This window comes from Salvelinus sp. IW2-2015, linkage group LG4q.1:29, assembly GCF_002910315.2.
Source record: "Salvelinus sp. IW2-2015 linkage group LG4q.1:29, ASM291031v2, whole genome shotgun sequence".
In the NCBI taxonomy this organism is placed as follows: domain Eukaryota; kingdom Metazoa; phylum Chordata; class Actinopteri; order Salmoniformes; family Salmonidae; genus Salvelinus; species Salvelinus sp. IW2-2015.
In genome coordinates this window covers 34,324,580-34,342,668 of record NC_036842.1, presented here as the reverse complement: position 1 = coordinate 34,342,668, position 18,089 = coordinate 34,324,580, and the positions used below count along the sequence as shown (strand labels likewise).

General features: G+C 42.4%; 2 protein-coding genes across 8 annotated transcripts; both read left to right on the top strand.

Moving 5' to 3' along the window:
* Positions 1-1,892: 1,892 nt before the first annotated feature.
* On the top strand, positions 1,893-8,262 carry LOC111961888 (dolichol phosphate-mannose biosynthesis regulatory protein). 6 transcript variants are annotated; one of them, XM_023984526.2, is made up of 4 exons: positions 1,893-2,265; positions 3,584-3,673; positions 4,869-4,967; positions 6,659-8,262. In XM_023984526.2, exons 1-4 carry the CDS (start codon positions 2,263-2,265, stop codon positions 6,842-6,844), a joined length of 378 nt encoding a protein of 125 aa, XP_023840294.1. In that variant the 5' UTR covers positions 1,893-2,262; the 3' UTR covers positions 6,845-8,262. The 6 variants fall into 6 exon arrangements, with proteins under 6 accessions (XP_023840294.1, XP_070298961.1, XP_070298960.1 ...); XM_070442860.1 differs by having other exon boundaries at positions 1,904-2,265; positions 4,869-4,971; XM_070442859.1 differs by lacking the exon at positions 1,893-2,265 and adding an exon at positions 2,277-2,379.
* Positions 8,263-8,677: 415 nt separating this feature from the next.
* On the top strand, positions 8,678-16,749 carry LOC111961887 (phosphatidylinositol 4-phosphate 5-kinase-like protein 1). Of its 2 annotated transcripts, XM_023984524.2 has the most exons (9): positions 8,678-10,731; positions 13,201-13,251; positions 13,534-13,688; positions 14,442-14,566; positions 14,676-14,710; positions 14,800-14,855; positions 14,965-15,077; positions 15,315-15,477; positions 15,994-16,749. In XM_023984524.2, exons 1-9 carry the CDS (start codon positions 10,261-10,263, stop codon positions 16,454-16,456), a joined length of 1,632 nt encoding a protein of 543 aa, XP_023840292.2. In that variant the 5' UTR covers positions 8,678-10,260; the 3' UTR covers positions 16,457-16,749. The 2 variants fall into 2 exon arrangements, with proteins under 2 accessions (XP_023840292.2, XP_070298954.1); XM_070442853.1 differs by lacking the exons at positions 8,678-10,731; positions 13,201-13,251 and having other exon boundaries at positions 13,610-13,692.
* The last annotated feature ends 1,340 nt before the right edge of the window (positions 16,750-18,089 follow it).

Here is an 18,089-nt window from a genome sequence, read left to right as displayed (position 1 = left end):
CCCCCATTTCTCCTTCACCCAAATCCAGATAGCTGATGTTCTGAAAGAGCTGCAAAATCTGGACCCCTACAAATCAGCAGGGCTAGACAATCTGGACCCTCTCTTTCTAAAATTATCAGCTGAAGTTGTTGCAACTAGCCTGTTCAACCTCTCTTTCGTATCGTCTGAGATCCCCAAAGATTGGAAAGCTTCCACGGTCATCCCCCTCTTCAAAGGGGGAGACACTCTAAACCCAAACTGCTACAGACCTATATCTATCCTACCCTGCATTTCTAAGGTCTTCGAAAGCCAAGCTAACAAACAGATCACAGACCATTTCGAATCCCACCGTACCTTCTCCGCTATGCAATCTGGTTTCCGAGCTGGTCATGGGTGCACCTCAGCCACGCTCAAGGTCCTAAACGATATCATAACCGCCATCGATAAGAGACAATGCTGTGTAGCTGTATTCATCAACATGGCCAAGGCTTTCGACTCTGTCAATCACCACATTCTTATTGGCAGACTCAACAGCCTTGGTTTCTCAAATGACTGCCTCGCCTGGTTCAGCAACTACTTCTCAGAGTTCAGTGTGTCAAATCGAAGGGCCTGTTGTCCGAACCTCTGGCAGTCTCTATGGGGGTGCCACAGGGTTCAATTCTCAGTCAGACTCTTTTCTCTGTATACATCAATGATGTCGCTCTTGCTGCTGGTGATTCTCTGATCTACCGCTACGCAGACGACACCATTCTGTAGACTTCTGGCCCTTTTTTGGACACTATGTTAACTAACCTCCAGACGAGCTTCAATGTCATACAACTCTCCTTCCGTGGCCTCCAACTGCTCTTAAATGCAAGTAAAACTAAATACATGCTCTTCAACCGATCGCTGCCCGCACCCACCCGCCCGTCCATTATCACTACTCTGGACAGTTTTGACTTAAAATATGTGGACAACTACAAATACTTAGGTGTCTGGTTAGACTGTAAACTATCCTTCCAGACTCACATTAAGCATCTCCAATCCAAAATTAAATCTAGAAAAATTAAAAGCATCCTTCACTCATGCTGCCAAACATATCCTCGTTAAACTGACTATCCTACCGATCCTTGACTTCGGCGATGTAATTTACAAAATAGCCTCCAACACTCTACTCAGCAAATTGGATGCAGTCTATCACAGTGCCATCCATTTTGTCACCAAAGCCCCATATACTACCCATCACTGCGACCTGTATGCTCTCGTTGGATGGCCCTCGCTTTATATTCGTCGCCAGGTCATCTATAAGTCTTTGCTAGGTAAAGCCCCGCCTTATCTCAGCTCACTGGTCACCATTGCAGCACCCACCCGTAGCACGCTCTCCATCAGGTATATTTCACTGGTCACCCCCAAAGCCAATTCCTACTTTGGCCCGCCTCCCTACCTCTGAGGAAGTACAGTTCCCGCTCAGCCCAGTCAAAACTGTTCGCTGCTCTGGCACCCCAATGGTGGAACAAACTCCCTCACGACGCCAGGTCAGCGGAGTCAATCACCACCTTCCGGAGACACCTGAAACCCCACCTCTTTAAGGAATACCTAGGATAAAGTAATCCTCCTAACCCCACCCCTCCCCCTTAAAAGAGTTAGATGCACTATTGTAAAGTGGTTGTTCCACTGGATTTCATAAGGTGAATGCACCAATTTGTAAGTCGCTCTGGATAAGAGCGTCTGCTAAATGACTTAAATGTAAATGTAAAAATGCATGGCTGCAAAAGTGCATTGTGAGTGACGTCAGCAGCAGACGCTCAGCTCGTGCACAGGCAGCTGCAGTCAGCCAACAATGATTTGCAAATTGCTGAAATTGCTGCTGGCTGTGCAAGAGCTGAGCTCCTGCTGTTGACGTCACTCACAATGCACTTTTGCAGCCAGGCACGTGTTGTGACCGAGAAAATAGTTTTTGTGTCATTTAGAGGGAAAATGCGTGCATTTTAGCGTTTGAGTCACTTTTCAAAAGTTGCTAAAAGTTCCAAATACATTTTTAAAAGTAGCTAAATTTGTTGCTAGGTGCTGTTTTAAAAGAAAGTTGCCAGGGTAGTCTGAAAAGTTGCTAAATTGGCATCACTGTTTGTGGTAGTCTAAACAGAATCCATGCTACGCCCACTTTGACGTGACCGCATTCAATTTAAACGGTTAGAGTAGGGTTTAGGCGAGGGTATGGACCGAACATTTACCTATTTTCTTCATCATCCGGGTCACGCTCGCAGTTTGCGGATGTGATTCAAACGCGGAAACAACACGTTAGAAATGGTAAAAGATCATTGCCAGGGCTACTAGCCATTTTGTGATATAACCTGTATAATGTTAATATTTATTTTATAGCCACAAGCCTATTTAAATCTCTATGGAATAGCTGATACAATTGTAAGGGAAGCTCCAGAGACTAAGTAAAAGCCAGAAGAGTTGCACGAACTCGCTTGCTAGATACTAACATTACTTAACTAGCTATAATCCCTCATGTCTGTATGGTAGTTACAGACAGTTAGCTAGCTATCACACTATCGTCGTTTTCATGTGTCGTGCATGGTTCATTTTATCACCCAGACAGATTATGAAAGGAAACGTTGTAACTACCTTGCCTGACTATCCAACCAGGCTGACCTATAATGCTGTTCTAATAATAGCTAGCCCATAGAACCCCACAGTGGAGGTGTCATAATACCCATAAAACCTAGCGGCCAAACATGTAAATGATTCCAATTTTTCCACCATTCATTGTTTCCCATAGGGTATTTTAGAAACACTTAAAATAAGGGCTGTGTTTAATCTAGGCTTTCACAGGCGTGACGTTTTGATAACCATGTAAATCTCTCTTGGACATTTTACTTTGATTCAAAAATGCTAATTAGCATCAAAATAGGCATCATGCAATATTACAAAAAGCTCCTGCATGTCATCTTTAGCTGGCACCTTCGCTAACAGGTACATTTAAAGAAATGTCATTACTACATTTAGCTAACATTAGATAGTTAATCCAGAGATTCTGGGGCGGCAGGGTAGCCTGGTGGTTAGAGCGTTGGACTAGTAACCGCAAGGTTGCAAGTTTGAATCCCTGAGCTGACAAGGTACAAATCTGTTGTTCTGCCCCTGAACAAGGCAGTTAACCCACTGTTCCTAGGCCGTCATTGAAAATAAGAATTTGTTCTTAACTGACTTGCCTAGTTAAATAATGGTAAAAAAAAAAATGTTTTGCCTCGATTCGGCAGTCTCCAGATCATCATGGCATTTGTGGTTCATTATGATAGCCACATTAGCAGCTAATTAGCGTTTCTTTTGTTGGCGAATATATTTAAGTCACTTTGTCCGAGAGAGATTTACACTGTTATCAAAACATCACGCCAGTGTAAACCTACACAAAACGCAGCCCTTATATTAAGTGTTTCCAAAATCCCCTATGGGACAAGTGAATGGCTGAAAAATGATTGGAACCATTTCCCTGTTTGACTGCACACTTTTATGGGTAATATGCCTCATATGATGGTACTTTATTATTATCTCAATAATAGCTTGATACAGTATTTTCTCAGTTTAACCTCGCACTCATACATTTTGTCTTAATTTCTTGCAGGCAACAGGGACAGATCGAGCAGTTGGCATGGGCCTGGTTGGCTTCAGCCTCCTATTGTTTACATACTACACAATCTGGGTCATCATACTGGTAGGTCACAGGAGGTTGGTAGTACCTTAATTGGGGAGCACGGGCTCGTGGTAATGGCTGGAGTGGAATGGTATTGAACACGTGTAACTGTTGTTTTTGTCGCACTGCTTTGCTTTATCTTGGCCAGGACTCAGTTGTAAATGAGAACTTGTTCTCAACTGGCCAGCTGGTTAAATAAAGGTGAATTTTTTTGGAGACATGGGGTATTGATGCCATTCCATTTGTGACGTTCCAGACATGAGCTGTGCTCCCCTCAGCAGCCCCCTGTGTGGTAGGTATAGCCTAGTTACAGATTGTTACACCAGATAATGTGATTTAACTAAAGATTTTTTATATCCATTACTGGGAGTTACAGGATAGGTACTGTTTGGTGTAGAACAGAGAATTTTCGACCAAGCTTGGTGATACTGGCATCGTTCTCCTGTTTCCACGAATCAACGATTAAGACAGTATTACTAAGGTTGGTCGAAAATTCTTTGTCCTACACCAAACAGTACCTATCCTGTAACTCCAAGTAATGGATACCAAAAATATTTGGTTAAATCACATTATCTGGTATAACAATCTGTAGCTAGGTATAGCCTAGAACTGCTATTCTGGTCCAAAATTGGTTTGTGCCGTCTTGCCAACGGGCTGTCTTGCCAACATCCATTTGAATTCAATCATCTTTTGACAGCACGCCTTTTGATTAGAAAAATATTTGCCCATTGTAGAAGTGCTCAGAAAGCGACGTTTTGGGCCTGAATGCCGAAACATTCAAGAAATAAAGATGCTGAAAGTTTACCCATTTTGCATACACCACCATAACATGAGACATACATGTCTTCATCACTGGAAAATATAAAGATTTTTTAAATTTTAATTTAAAAGAACATGTTTTAACGTAAATTATCTAAAAACGCATAAACTAATTTGCCTATTTTACATCTAACATTTTTGTGTTGCGCCGGCCATAGGTTGAGACACAACATGCTCTTGAAAACAGGGTGGGTGTCATGTTTTGGTTGATAAATGTACTGAAATGGGAATGAAATTTCAACTTTCAAATGGTACCATAAAGATCGTTGGAGGTCCACACATTCGAGATTGTTGACTTTGCATTGTAATTTGCAAGTTAAACTCGCTGCCAGGAATCCAATAGAAGATGATGTATTGTTTGTGTCAACTAACTCGTGGGATATTGTACCTTTTCCAGCCCTTCGTGGACAGCGATCATGTGGTCCACCAGTATTTCCTTCCACGGGAGTACTCTGTCATTCTACCTGGGATTGCAGCATTGATACTGCTGCTCTGTGTAGGTGAGGTCTTGAATGCTACATAAGATGGGTTCTAATCTAGTGTTTTGCTCCCTTCCCTGTTCCCTACCCTCAGCCTGTCCATCTAAAATGACTGGATATACATAGGATATACGGCATTCTGCTTGTTCACAAGGACCTCCCTGAGCTAGGTGCAGCTGAGATGACCATCTGATGGTGTACAAATCACAGAACAGCCTAACTGGGCATGAACAGATCCATATGCAATACACCCAAATTGGTGAATATGTGGCACCTACAATGGTAGCCAAATATATTGGTAGCCTTGCACTTTTCTTATAATTCCCCATTTCTTCTAAAATAAACTTGAACTTGGGAATATTTTTTTTTGTCTCCACACGTTGTTATTGGATTGTCCATGGCAGAACCATTTTTTGTGGGAGAAACTTAAGTTTACAGTGTTTGGTACCCAGGAGCTAATATTTGGTTAAACATCCTTTTGCGAAGATAACAACAAAACAAAGTATTTTAGCCATCTATGAGCTTGCTATACCTTTCTACTGGGAATTTGGCCACCTTTTTAGCTGCAAATGACTCCAATTCTTCAATGTTTTGAATGTTGCCTTCTGCCAACTGCTGTTTTCAGATTTCCCCAAAGGTTTTTGATGGGATCCAGATCTGGATTCCTCGCTGGGCACTCCAGAACATTTTTGAATGCTTTATTTGGTCATTGGTAAACATAGTGCTGATGTATTGCCAAATTTTGTTTCATTGGTCTACAGAACATTTCCCCAGGATTTAGGCATGTTTAGATGGGATTTTACAAAGTTCAATGGGTCTTTCTTGTCTCTTTCAGCATTGGAGTCTTCCTATGTTTACCAATGACCAAATTAAGCATTCAAAGAAAAGAACACCCTCCCTACAATCAAACATGGGGGAGGTTCGCTAATGCTTTGAATGCTTTGCTTTGATGCCTCTCGTACTAGGGGCCTTGAACGTGTGCAAGACATAATGAAAACAGCAGATTATCAAGGTGTTTTGGAGTGCATTGTTCAACCCAGTGTCTAAAATCTGGGTCTCTGTTGAAGGTTGTGGGTCTTCCAGCAGGACAACAACCCAAACACTCATACATATATATATTTTTTAAAGCCCCCAGGAATGGTTCAAGAATAAACACTGGACTGTTCTGGAGTGGGCAGCAACTGCTCCAGATCTGAATCCCATCCAAAACCTTTTTTTTTTTATATATATATATATAAGGGAAAGGGAGATACCTAGTCAGTTGTACAACTGAATGCCTTCAACTGAAATGTGTCTTCTACATTTAACCCAACCCCTCTGAATCAGAGAGATGCGGGGGGGCTGCCTTAATCAACATCCACGTCTTCGGCACCCAGTGAACAGTGGGTTAACTGCCTTGTTCAGGGGCAGAACGACAGATTTTTACCTTGTCAGCGCGGGGTATATGCCATTTGTTTACATTTTCTTAATTAACATTCCCCTCCCAAAGAAACGTTGGTTCTGCAATGTTGACAATAGAACAAAGGTGTGGAGACCAAACTTTATTTTTTAATTTCAACTTATTTTAGAAGAAATTGGGAATTAATTAAGAAAAGTGCAAGAGTGCCAATATATTTGGCCACCACTGTAGTTCCGTCTGGTCTTGATGAGAACAGTGACCTTATTCTTCTCGTTTTAAGAGTAACCACAGACATTCTCCTCTCCTCAGGTACCTTCATTGGAGTGGTCACCAGGAAGAACCGCAAGCCTAAGGTGGACTAAGAGGGATGGTGTCACAGAGACTCTGTCAGACGGGTCAGGATGTAGAGCTAGGAGTTATGCTAACAGTAGCTTCACTAGAACCTCCCTGGTCCAGCGTCTTGCCTTACATTCCGTTGGGAGAAATCAAAAATAAAGTCTGGACTGCTTCTCTCTGACAGCTGATGAAAACATCTAATGACTGAAAGACATAAGACAAGACTTGAAGAGCTGCTGTACACCACCACCTATCCCATCTCCTTATATTCAGACCCACAACCTTGCGGTTGGCAATGCATGTCAGAGATTGACGTTAAAGTCTGAAAGGCACTTGCCCATCGGGCAAGTCAGAAGGCTTTTTTTGGTTGCCAAAAGATTATGATCACTTCCCTGAAAATGTAAATTAGTTATTTATACACAAACTGCCATAAATGGCCTGCCTGTCACCTACACATAGGGAAGGAATTAGATCAGTACTGGAATTCTTTGTATTTTGGTTGTTATCAGTAAAAACATTAATAGCAGGCTCAACTTGCCCGACTGCCATAAATTGTTTGTCTTTTGGGAATGAACCAGAAAGATCAGCTTTGGGCTACTGGAATTCTTTTCAGTTTGATTTCTATATGTATTTATTTTTCATTACATGCCCATTGGGGCAAACTCAGAGCAGGCCAAACTTGTGCAACTGCTCACTTTACTTGACCCAGGCAATAGGGCAACCCTTAATGTCAATCCCTGCATGGCTGCAGATGCTATATTTATCCTTAAGGAGCATTGTCACTTTGCCAGGGATACAAAATTCAAAGGGCACTCGTACATCTGAGCAATCTTATTTGCAGGTGCATGGCAACAATTGAACAAGATGAAGGAAAAATGAAACCGCACACTGCTCTTGATAGTATCACCGATCTTTAATAAGCTTACTTGTGAGGCCTTCGTCAAAGCTTTTGTGAATTGTTTTGAAATTTGCACCCTATGTAGACCGAGCTCCACCCACATCTGTTCCACACATCGAAGGGGGTTGGAGACAAAGGAAAAAGGGGATGAAATCAATGTGTAGGTATTCAGTTTCACTGTATGTGGTCAGCCCTAGATAAAACCTGTCTTCATAATGTGGAGAGGAATTAGATTAGCTGATTTTGTAGAGTACTATATCAGATTTGATCAAAGTTTCACTGGTGTCCCATTTCACCACATTTTGGATGTCTTTTCAGACACTGTTTTAAGACTTAAATATTTATTTTGAGTTCTTAGTTGCTAAGAATGACCCATGTCAATTGTTTAGTTAGTAACTGTAGTCTACACGGACTGAAAGGGCCCAATTGATATCCAAGCATATTTATTATGTCCACACAAACACTTGGTATTTTAAATACTCATTGTGGCAAATTAGGAAATCTGTCATGCTTTTAAATACCATTTAGTGCTTGGCTAGTTCAAGTACAAGATAACTTAGCATCTGATATGATGGACGATTTTCTAAAGTCTGTTGAGCAAAACAAGGTCTAAAAATGTGGATGGTGTATAGGGTTAAAGGTCCTCTGTATTCACAAAATAAAAATGTTATATTGATAATTCTCGCACAATTCATTCAGGATTTCAATGTTTAGAATGTGGTCTATAATGAGAATTGATTCAAATCATGTTGTATTGTGTAGGCTATACATCTACGATTTAGGTCATATCATTGATCACATCAAAAGATTCCTCGTAAAATGTGTCATATATGACGTTTTTTATAACCTGTGTGTCCGAGTTTTTTTCAGGTCACAGACGAGCTAATGCTTTGTGAAAGGAGATTTCTGGTGCAGCTTGTTGGGGGTTCCGCGCAGTGTCATTATCGCCACATCCCCGCTTGCGCGCATTCATTGAAAGAACGGATTGCGATGTCAATCGTGGATAGGAGGAATGCGCTGATCTCGGGAACTATAGAGCAGACACGGGAGGACCTGAATTAGTGGCATCGATGAGCCAAACTGAGGCAAGAATCTTCATATTTTGGAATATCTATTACTAATGTTAACGCAAATATTATTTTAATATTGCTTGTTTTGTTATGATATGTTTTTGACTATATGAACGTAGCCTACTGTAGTTTTTTTTATTCGTGCTAAATTTACCCGTCGGTATCCCATGCGCGCAATGACAGGCAGCGGATAGACGACAGAATGATGTATCCGAATTGTGTGTGAAAAGTTTAATTTAGGCAGCAAAGAATAACACCATATTCAAACCATCCAGCCAACATTATCAGAAATTGTTGGCTGTATCACCGTTATGCGCATGCAATAACCCTTTTTAGCCTATTGTTTTATTGTATGGCTAGTCCTATAGTAGCCCATATATTATTGTGTACCCTACACATGTATAGGGTATTACTATATGGCAAAAGGTGTAGGCTACTTTATTATGCTGGTATACTGCTGTGGGTGTGGTGTGGTGTCAACTCGGTTCCACTGGTCGTTGGGTCAATATAGAGCAGTGCAGATACTCAAATTGGACGGAGTCCTCTCAAAGATTCTGCATGTTGATAAAAAAAACCTATTTTCTACCCTGTTTTATCAATGGTTTATCCTTGATTCATCATGATTTAACATAATAAAACGACTAATTAAACGGTTATTTTGCTAATAGATGCTTGAAGCTGGGTACTCTCCAAAACAAGGACCTCATTAGTTACAGCCACTGTGCTTGAACAGATAAAGTGCCCCTAGGGCTTGCAGGGGCGCATTGAGAGCAACAGCTACATCTAGACCCTAGGGACTTGAACAGACTTGTTCCTCCTGCGTGTTGTCAAGGAGACAGCTGGTTGATCCATGATCACTGATGGTTCATATTTACATACCCCATGTGGGGGGAAGGAGGGATACACTAGCAGGGCTGGACTGGCCATCTGTCATTTTGGGAAAATGCCAGATGGGCTGGTTCATTTTTAGCCCAGCGGGCCTGTCTAACTCAGGTTTTTTGTGCAAAATAATACATTTTTGGCTATTAATGTGGGTGTGTTAAAAATGTCAGGGTTGATTTCTGGTCCCAGGCTGCCCCTGTACACTAGCCTATATTGACAGTCCTTAGTGATTTCTGGTCTCAGTCTGCCCCTGTACACTAGCCTACAGTATATTCACAGTCCTTAGTGATTTCTGGTTCCAGTCCGCCCCTGTACACTAGCCTATATTCACAGTCCTTAGTGATTTCTGATCCCAGTCCGCCCCTGTACACTACCCTATATTCACAGTCTTTAATTATGTGGCTAATAATGGGGGCCTCAAGGAAAAAATGGCCTGGTGTAGGGGCCTCGAGGAAAAAAATGGGCCGGTGTGGGAACCTCAAGGAAAAGAAGGGGCAGGTGTGTTAGAAATGTCAGGGCTGATTTCTGGTTCCAGTCCGCCCCTCTACACTAGCCTATATTCACAGTTACCCTCTACTCGCTTGTTCCTAACAGGAAAGGCTTCTGTGGTCAAATGTATGTGGCCTGTTTGATTTCACTGTCAGTCAATATCGGGCCAATAAAAGCTCTCCATTCTCTGAGGCCTATAGAGCCATTGCACTTTTGTTGCCGTGGTCACTTTCTGCATGCCACAGGCAGCCCAGGTCTCTCTACGACACAACTGTTATTTTCAACCTCTGGTTTGCCCAGCAATGAGTTACCACACGTCAATCGATAAGAAGACCAACTTGCGTGGTCCAACTGGTCTTACCTGCGTAGTTGTCTTTTTTTGTAAATGGCATTACATTTTAATGGAGACAAACAGCCCTTTTAGTGATGTGGCATTTTGTAGAGATGGTTGCAAGTGCTGGTGCTTGAACACTCATTCTGGTGTGTGTGTGTCATCCCCACCCCAGATGGAGATGTCTGGGGGTCCGGTGGGGGTGACGCGGAGGACTGGGACAGTGAAGAGGACGATGTGGGGGGGCCTGAGGCAGCAGTGGAAGCTACTGGGCCTGTTTGAGATTGACCAGCAGCACGAGTTCTACAGCCTCACCTCTATGATGAAGGAAGGCCTCTCTGCAGCCGTGCAGACCACCATCGACAACCCACCACCGGTGAGCACCAACCACGGGTCACATTAGGTGTGGTGCAAGTATTCTAAGTAAATTTTACTAAGCATGTTTGCACCACGTTAAAAATCTGACCTGTTTATTTCAGTGGAGGATAGAACACTTAAAACAAACTTAGAACACGAGACTGTCTTCACTTACACCTTGTTTTTAACCCTTTGTGTTTAATGCCCTGTGTACAGGTATTTTACAAACGTCACACCCAGTGCAAACACATGGTAGATTAAGATGTTTTACAAGGCTCACAAGGGATAGACAGTTTGATCTGGGCATGGTGTTGTCAGTGTGCATAACCATGTACAGTGGTCTGAAACTAGTCAAAAATACCTTTTAAATGGTCCAAACAAACAACAATATACATACATACACCTGTCATATGCCATTGTGAACATTTTCATGTTTGGTTATAAACTGGATACATTTTGATTTCCTGGTGGAGGGTAACTATTGACTCACTCCACCTCCATCACCCATCAAGTTCGCCCAGAGGACCATGAGAAGGTCAACAGGGGTGGGGATGTAACATGAACAAAAGGAGCTCATCAGATAGAGCCATGCTCCATCCACCTCTATTACTCATGGCTTAAGGCCCCATACAGAAGCACCCTGGGTCATGTTCATTAGGCAGCAAACGGAAGAAAATGGACTGGAACAGGGAGTGATTACCTGGACTTTTCCAATAAGAAAGGCTCAAACTGTTATGGTTCTCATAGTTTGTTAGCCGCTTGTTAGCTTACTACTAGCTACAATGGCACCTTCTCTGCAACAATCGTTTTGTTTAAGACGTATGCCCAATTTTGAAACCTGCTCCCTACTATTTGCTCTGATGACTTGCCCTTGCGGATCTGAGAAGGTGTTACCATATTGCTTTCACCCATCCGGTGCCCTCAGATCGACCAAAAGTCATCAGCACCAAGGTCAGATGGAAAGTTGGTCAGTATCCGGTTTGAAACAGAGTATTTGGCTGAGCTAGGGGAGGTGGCTATTAGTAGCTTGTGCATTTGCTTTGTTTAACTGACAAACACTGTTGTTGTCCCTACAATGTAGGGGGGGACAAAACAGGATTATATTAGCAACCTGATCTCAGAGCATTTTGTATTATTCTGTAAGTAAAAACCGAGACACCCCATTTAGTATGATATGTTACTTTTCGTATGGCATGTATTCATTTGTGGATGTCCATCATCCATTTGGTATGATATGTTACGAATTATGTTACGAATATGCAAAACATACAATATGCCATGAATTCTAGAGAGGTGGCTAACGTTAACTAGGCTAGGACTTAGGGTTAAATAAAAATGTAGGAGTTAGGTTAAAGGGTTAAGGTTAGGGGAAGGGTTAGCTAAAAGGGTTAAGGTCAGGGGAAGGGTTAGCTAACATGCAAAGTAGCTAAAAAGTAGTAAGTAGTTGAAAAATTGCTAATTAGTTCAAATGCTAAAGTTGTCTGTGATGAGATTAGAATTCTCAACCTTTGGCTTAAGTAATCATCTGTTTAATGTAACCATAGCAAACATAACGTAATATATCATAACATATAATATTATGGCCATCCGAGTGGCGCAGGTGTCTAAGGCACTGCATCGCAGTGCTAGAGGCGTCACTACAGACCCGGGTTCGATCCCGGGCTGTATCACAACCGGCCGTGATTGGGAGTCCCATATAGCGGTGCACAATTGGCCCAGCGTCGTCCGGGCTAGGGGACGGTTTGGCCGGAGGGGCTTAACAAGTAGGCCATCATTGTAAATAAGAATTTGTTCTTAACTGACTTGTCTAGTTAAAAAATGTATGTACAGAATAATACGAAATGCTCTGCGACCAGGCTGATATATATTAGAGCCAAGTGGGACTTGGATTTGGGTGTAATCATGAGAACTTATTTGCAGAAACCATTTTACATTGGCGTTTGGTTGCTGTGCCGGATCCTATGCTGCTGAATACGTTTTTTTTCTTTTTCTCACTCACTCACTCGCACGCACGCACGCACGCACACACACACACACACACACACACACACACATTCAAATGGAGCCTGCTGACTCAGCAGTGTGATACATGAATGTCCAGTCTGTTGTCTCTTACTCACGTATTATCTTACACACACACACACCCTGTTGATCCACCTCTTGTAGCGTGTTAGCTAATTTTGTGTCGCAATGTTTAGATTTCATGAAAAGTTGAGAGGAGTTCAACAGGAAAGGTATCTGTACATTTTTGTTGTTGGTGTACTGTCATTGCTGTTGTCTTTTTTTCATATTTAAAAATGTATCTGTGTAGAACATACACATTTAAAATAGTGAAAACAAAACAAATGCCTTCTTTTTAGAATGCAAAATGTTAGATATATCTGACCCACAGTGATTATAGACCACTTGGAAATGTTTATTGCTTTGCATAATTGGTATATGTTACAGGTAACCATTATTCCGTTTTCTTTCTTTTTTTTAATCATAGGATGAATTGTCAGAAGATGATTACAGATTGGAGCTCACTCAAATACATAAGGTATGCTGATTTCCAAAACTCTCTCTCCTCTCTCTATCTCTTACTGATACGAGGAGTTTGTCTATGCAAACAGCAGGTATCTAATAGAGCCAAGATATCTTGTGGAGTTCCTCAAGGATCTATTCTTGGGCTGGTTGTTTCTGACCTACATCCATGACCTTGCTGCTGTATCTATCACCTTATTTTCATTACTGTTTGCTGATGATACCAATCAGATCTGAACTCAAAATATCTCTCTCTCTCTCTCTCTCTCTCTCTCTCTCTCTCCCTCTCTCTGTGTAGGACTTTAAAATGGAGACGTTTGCAGGGCCAGTGTTTGCCAGCTTGCGTCGCTCCCTGGGGATGACAGAAAAGGAGTATCAGCACTCTCTCTCCTCCGATGGCTCATACCTGCAGTTCATCAGCAACTCCAAAAGCAAGGCTGACTTCTTTCTGACGTGCGTAAGCATATTCTACTCCTCTCGTCATCTCTCCCTTTCCTGCTAGTGTATATCTCTCTCACCACACATAGACATACAGCAATAGTGGAAATATAGAAAAGTTCCTTTGTTACTCCTATTTTGGGATTTTATTATGGAACCCCATTAGCTGTTGCAAAAGCAGCAGCTACTCTTCCTGGGGTCCACACAAAACATGAAACATAATACAGAATGACATAATACAGAACATAAATAGACAAGAACAGCTCAAGGACCGAACTGTATAAAAAAAAATTAAAGGCACACGTAGCCTACATATCAGTACATACACATAAACTATCTAGGTCAAATAGGGGAGATGTGTTGTGCCGCGAGGTGTTGCTTTATCTGTTTTTTAAAATCAGGTTTGCTGTTTATTTGAGCAATATGAGATGGAAGGACGTTCCATGCAAGAAGGGCTCTGTATAATAGTGTAAGCTTTCTTTAATTTGTTCTGGATTTGGGGACTGTGAAAAGACCCCTGGTGGCATGTCTGGTGGAATAAGTGTGTGCGTCAGAGCTGTGTGTAAGTTGACTATGCAAACAATTTGGGATTTTCAACACATTAATGTTTCTTATAAAAAGAAGAAGTGATGCAGTCAGTCTCTCCTCACCTCTTAGCCAAGAGAGACTGGCATGCATAGTATTTATATCAGCCCTCTGATTACAATTAAGAGCAAAATGTGCCGCTCTGTTCTGGGCCTGATCTCTGCATCTGTCTTTCTCTTCCAGGAACGATAAGTGTTTTTTCCTGAAGACCCAGAATAAGAGAGAGGTGAAATTCCTCTTGTCCAATCTGAGAATCTACATGGAGCACTTAGAGAAGTATCCCCATTCACTGCTGGTCAAGTTCTTAGGTAAGACTAACAGGATGGACTCTCATCTCATGGAAAATCTTTGTATCTGTTTGTAGTTCTCTTAGCTACCATAGCTTTGTATTTGACTGACTTTCGGTTTGTTTTCAAGGTGTCCACAGGATAAACATTTCCCATAGGAGGAAGGTACAGACTGATTATAGATTGTTATTCATAGGCATAGTGTGTGTAATTATCTACAACTTTGTTCATGCCTTGTCTTACCCTTTTCACAGAAGTACTTTATTGTAATGCAGAGTGTTTTTTATCCTGACGATCGAATCAATGCCAGGTAAGCCTGTTTCAGAGTTAAACCAAAAAGTCTGGAGTAGGGACTATATTACAGGCTCTGGTAGCAATACTGTTATACTGACTTTGTTCTCTGTTGTCTTTTGTTACAGGTATGACATCAAGGGTTGTGAGGTGAGCCGGTGGACAGACCCAGCCCCTGAGGGTAGCCAGGTTATTGTTGTCCTCAAGGACTTGAACTTCAAGGGCCAGTATATCACTCTGGGTAAGAGGAACGAATCCTGTCATAGTATGTTACAGCAAGCGTTATGTCACATATGTGTACCAGATGACTGACTACAATGACAAAAAAGACGTTACAGGTATATTGTAGTAATTGAGATAGGCCAGTCTGGTCATGCTTATAGCAGAGTAACATCCATTTTAATAACCCATATTATTACACTGTAACAGGTAGTAAGTGGTACATGCAGTTATTTCATATATATGCTTGTGCTGATAGACCAGCAGCGGCCGTGGCTGCTCCGGCAGGTGGAGATTGACACGTCGTTCTTGCAGAGACTCAACGTGCTGGACTACAGCCTCCTGGTGGGCCATCAGCCCCTGCACCAAGACGAACGCCACCAGGGCCTCTCCTTTGCCACCCTTATCATGCGCACAAAAAAGTGGGTGGAAATTGTATTTTTCTTTCATTCTTTCTTGATGTTTACCCCCTCTCCTCTTTAACCTTTTCAGATGGCTGTTGGTTTCTATTAACTCTGGTTACCCCCTCTCCTCTTTAACCTTTTCAGATGGTTGTTTGGTTTCCTATTAACTCTGGTTACCCTCTCTCCTCTTTAACCTTTTCAGATGGTTTGTGGTTTCTATTAACTCTGATTACCCCCTCTCCTCTTTAACCTTTTCAGATGGCTGTTGGTTTATATTAACTCTGATTACCCCCTCTCCTCTTTAACCTTTTCAGATGGCTGTTGGTTTCTATTAACTCTGGTTACCCCCTCTCCTCTTTAACCTTTTCAGATGGCTGTTGGTTTCTATTAACTCTGGTTACCCCCTCTCCTCTTTAACCTTTTCGATGGCTGTTGGTTTCTATTAACTCTGGTTACCCCTCTCCTCTTTAACCTTTTCAGATGGTTGTTGGTTTCTATTAACTCTGGTTACCCCCTCTCCGCTTTACCTCTCAGGTCAGTGATCACTGGCTCAAGCCCCACCCATGCGGGCATGCCCACTGTTCCAGGGGTGGTCCCAGAGGAAGACTCCACGCTGTTGGTGTCAGAGATGGATGGCGGGACAGGAAGTTGCAGCATTGCCGAGTCACGGGGAGCAAGTGACCCGGGCAGTGCCCTTTCCGGGAGAACCTGTACTGAGCAGCCGGCCGGGTCGGTCACAGATTCGATGGTGCTCAGGGACTTCCAGGCCCAGAACCGCCGGCTGCTGCCCAACTTCAAGAACCCGCTACACGTCATTGACGGACCGGAGCATCGCTACTTTGTGGGCATCATTGACATCTTCACTGTCTACAGCTTCAAGAAGAGGCTGGAGCATTGGTGGAAGAGACTGCGGCACCCAGGGCAGGCCTTCTCCACCGTCAGCCCCACCTCTTACTGCCTTAGGCTCTGCCAGTGGGTACAGGACCACACCAAGTAGACTCAGAAAAAGGGGAGGACGAGGATGGTTTGTTCCAGTTGCAGGCTGTCTGCCCAAGAACAAACATTTGTACACACACAGTAGCAGGCTGTCTGCCCAGGAACACCCGTTTGTACACACACAGTAAGAGCCTGTCTGCCCAGGAACACCCGTTTGTACACACACAGTAGCAGGCTGTCTGCCCAGGAACACCCGTTTGTACACACACAGTAGCAGGCTGTCTGCCCAGGACACCCGTTTGTACAACACACAGTAGCAGGCTGTCTGCCCAGGAACACCCGTTTGTACACACACAGTAGAGGCTGTCTGCCCAGGAAACACCGTTTGTCACCACGAACAGTAGCAGGCTTTGTCTGCCAGGAACACCCGTTTGTACACACACAGTAGCAGGCTGTCTGCCCAGGAACACCGTTTGTACACACACAGTAGCAGGCTGTCTGCCCAGGAACACCCGTTTGTACACACACAGTAGCAGGCTGTCTGCCCAGGAACACCCGTTTGCATGCACGCAACTTGGACACTGACCAGAGACATGAAGCTATGCTTTTAAAGCGCTGTCATTTCAGATTTATCAAGGAGCAGTTACTTTCATGTTTCCACATCTCCCGACCAAAGCTAAAACAAATATAAACCATTATATACAAATATAATATTCACCATCGCGAATTCATGGGTTTCCTTTTCATATTCTTTGTTAAGTAAACAAAGAAAAAGGTGTGACATTTATAATCAAGTGCTATGAATTAATTAGCTGATTTTCCAAATTATAATCGTTTTTTAATTGTTGAAGTTCAATTAGCAAGTGAATGCTGAACACCAAAATAATTGTACAAATTTGCCACCTCATATGGATTTTTTTATTATTACAATTGAACTTTGAAGTGTTTATACCTGTGCAATTTTGTTGTATTTTTAAAAGTTGTGTTTTCACTTTTCAACTGACCAAGTGAATATACTCTCCCGATATGACTGTGCAGTGTGTATGTATATATATATTATTATAATTTTTTTCTATTCTTTGTGCGGTCATGGCAAGGTCAGTATAAAGGGTTAACGTTTAAAAGTGATGACAAACGGTAGTCATAAAGGTTCTGTTCCCTACTCAGACATTGCTGACGCATGTCAGATCTTACAATGCCTGGATAAGTATTTTACATATCAGCTAACCACATCATATGTCATAGCAATCTGGTGCCTGACTGCACAGTCTATGACGTGGCACGCAACCATTGGTTGATGCATGCAATGTCTGAACAGGGGAACACAACCTTTATAAGACTGCCTTGTTCTTATGATGACCAACACATTTTTTAAAGGGAAAGTTCACTTCTGGAAATTGTATCTTATTTTTTACTTACCTAGGGAAGAACCTGGACACCCTAGGTAACACTGTAGGGAAGTTGAAAATACACAAAAAATTGTGAACTATCCCTTTAATGCCATGTTGCCTCAGAAGAGATATTACTCACACTGTCCAGATTTTATGGTGAATTGTAGGCTAAAGACTTAGTCTTGCTGTTAGGAAATATAACACAAATGTGCTTTAAACCTCTTGAGGTGCTCCATTCTGTACCTCACCCTCGACTCCCTGTGTCAGTCAGGGAAATATGAGGATTGTTTTTAGGGGGTTTTC

Excerpts from the sequence above, each read along its gene's own strand:
- LOC111961888 (XM_023984525.3), top strand. The coding sequence starts at position 3,434 with ATGATTGGAACCATTTCCCTGTTTGACTGCACACTTTTATGG. Across the intron at positions 3,476-3,583 it reads TTGACTGCACACTTTTATGG|GCAACAGGGACAGATCGAGC; the intron begins GTAATATGCCTC and ends AATTTCTTGCAG. Across the intron at positions 3,674-4,868 it reads CAATCTGGGTCATCATACTG|CCCTTCGTGGACAGCGATCA; the intron begins GTAGGTCACAGG and ends TACCTTTTCCAG.
- LOC111961887 (XM_023984524.2), top strand. The coding sequence starts at position 10,261 with ATGCCACAGGCAGCCCAGGTCTCTCTACGACACAACTGTTATTTTCAA. Across the intron at positions 15,078-15,314 it reads GGGCCAGTATATCACTCTGG|ACCAGCAGCGGCCGTGGCTG; the intron begins GTAAGAGGAACG and ends TTGTGCTGATAG. Across the intron at positions 15,478-15,993 it reads CTTATCATGCGCACAAAAAA|GTCAGTGATCACTGGCTCAA; the intron begins GTGGGTGGAAAT and ends TTTACCTCTCAG.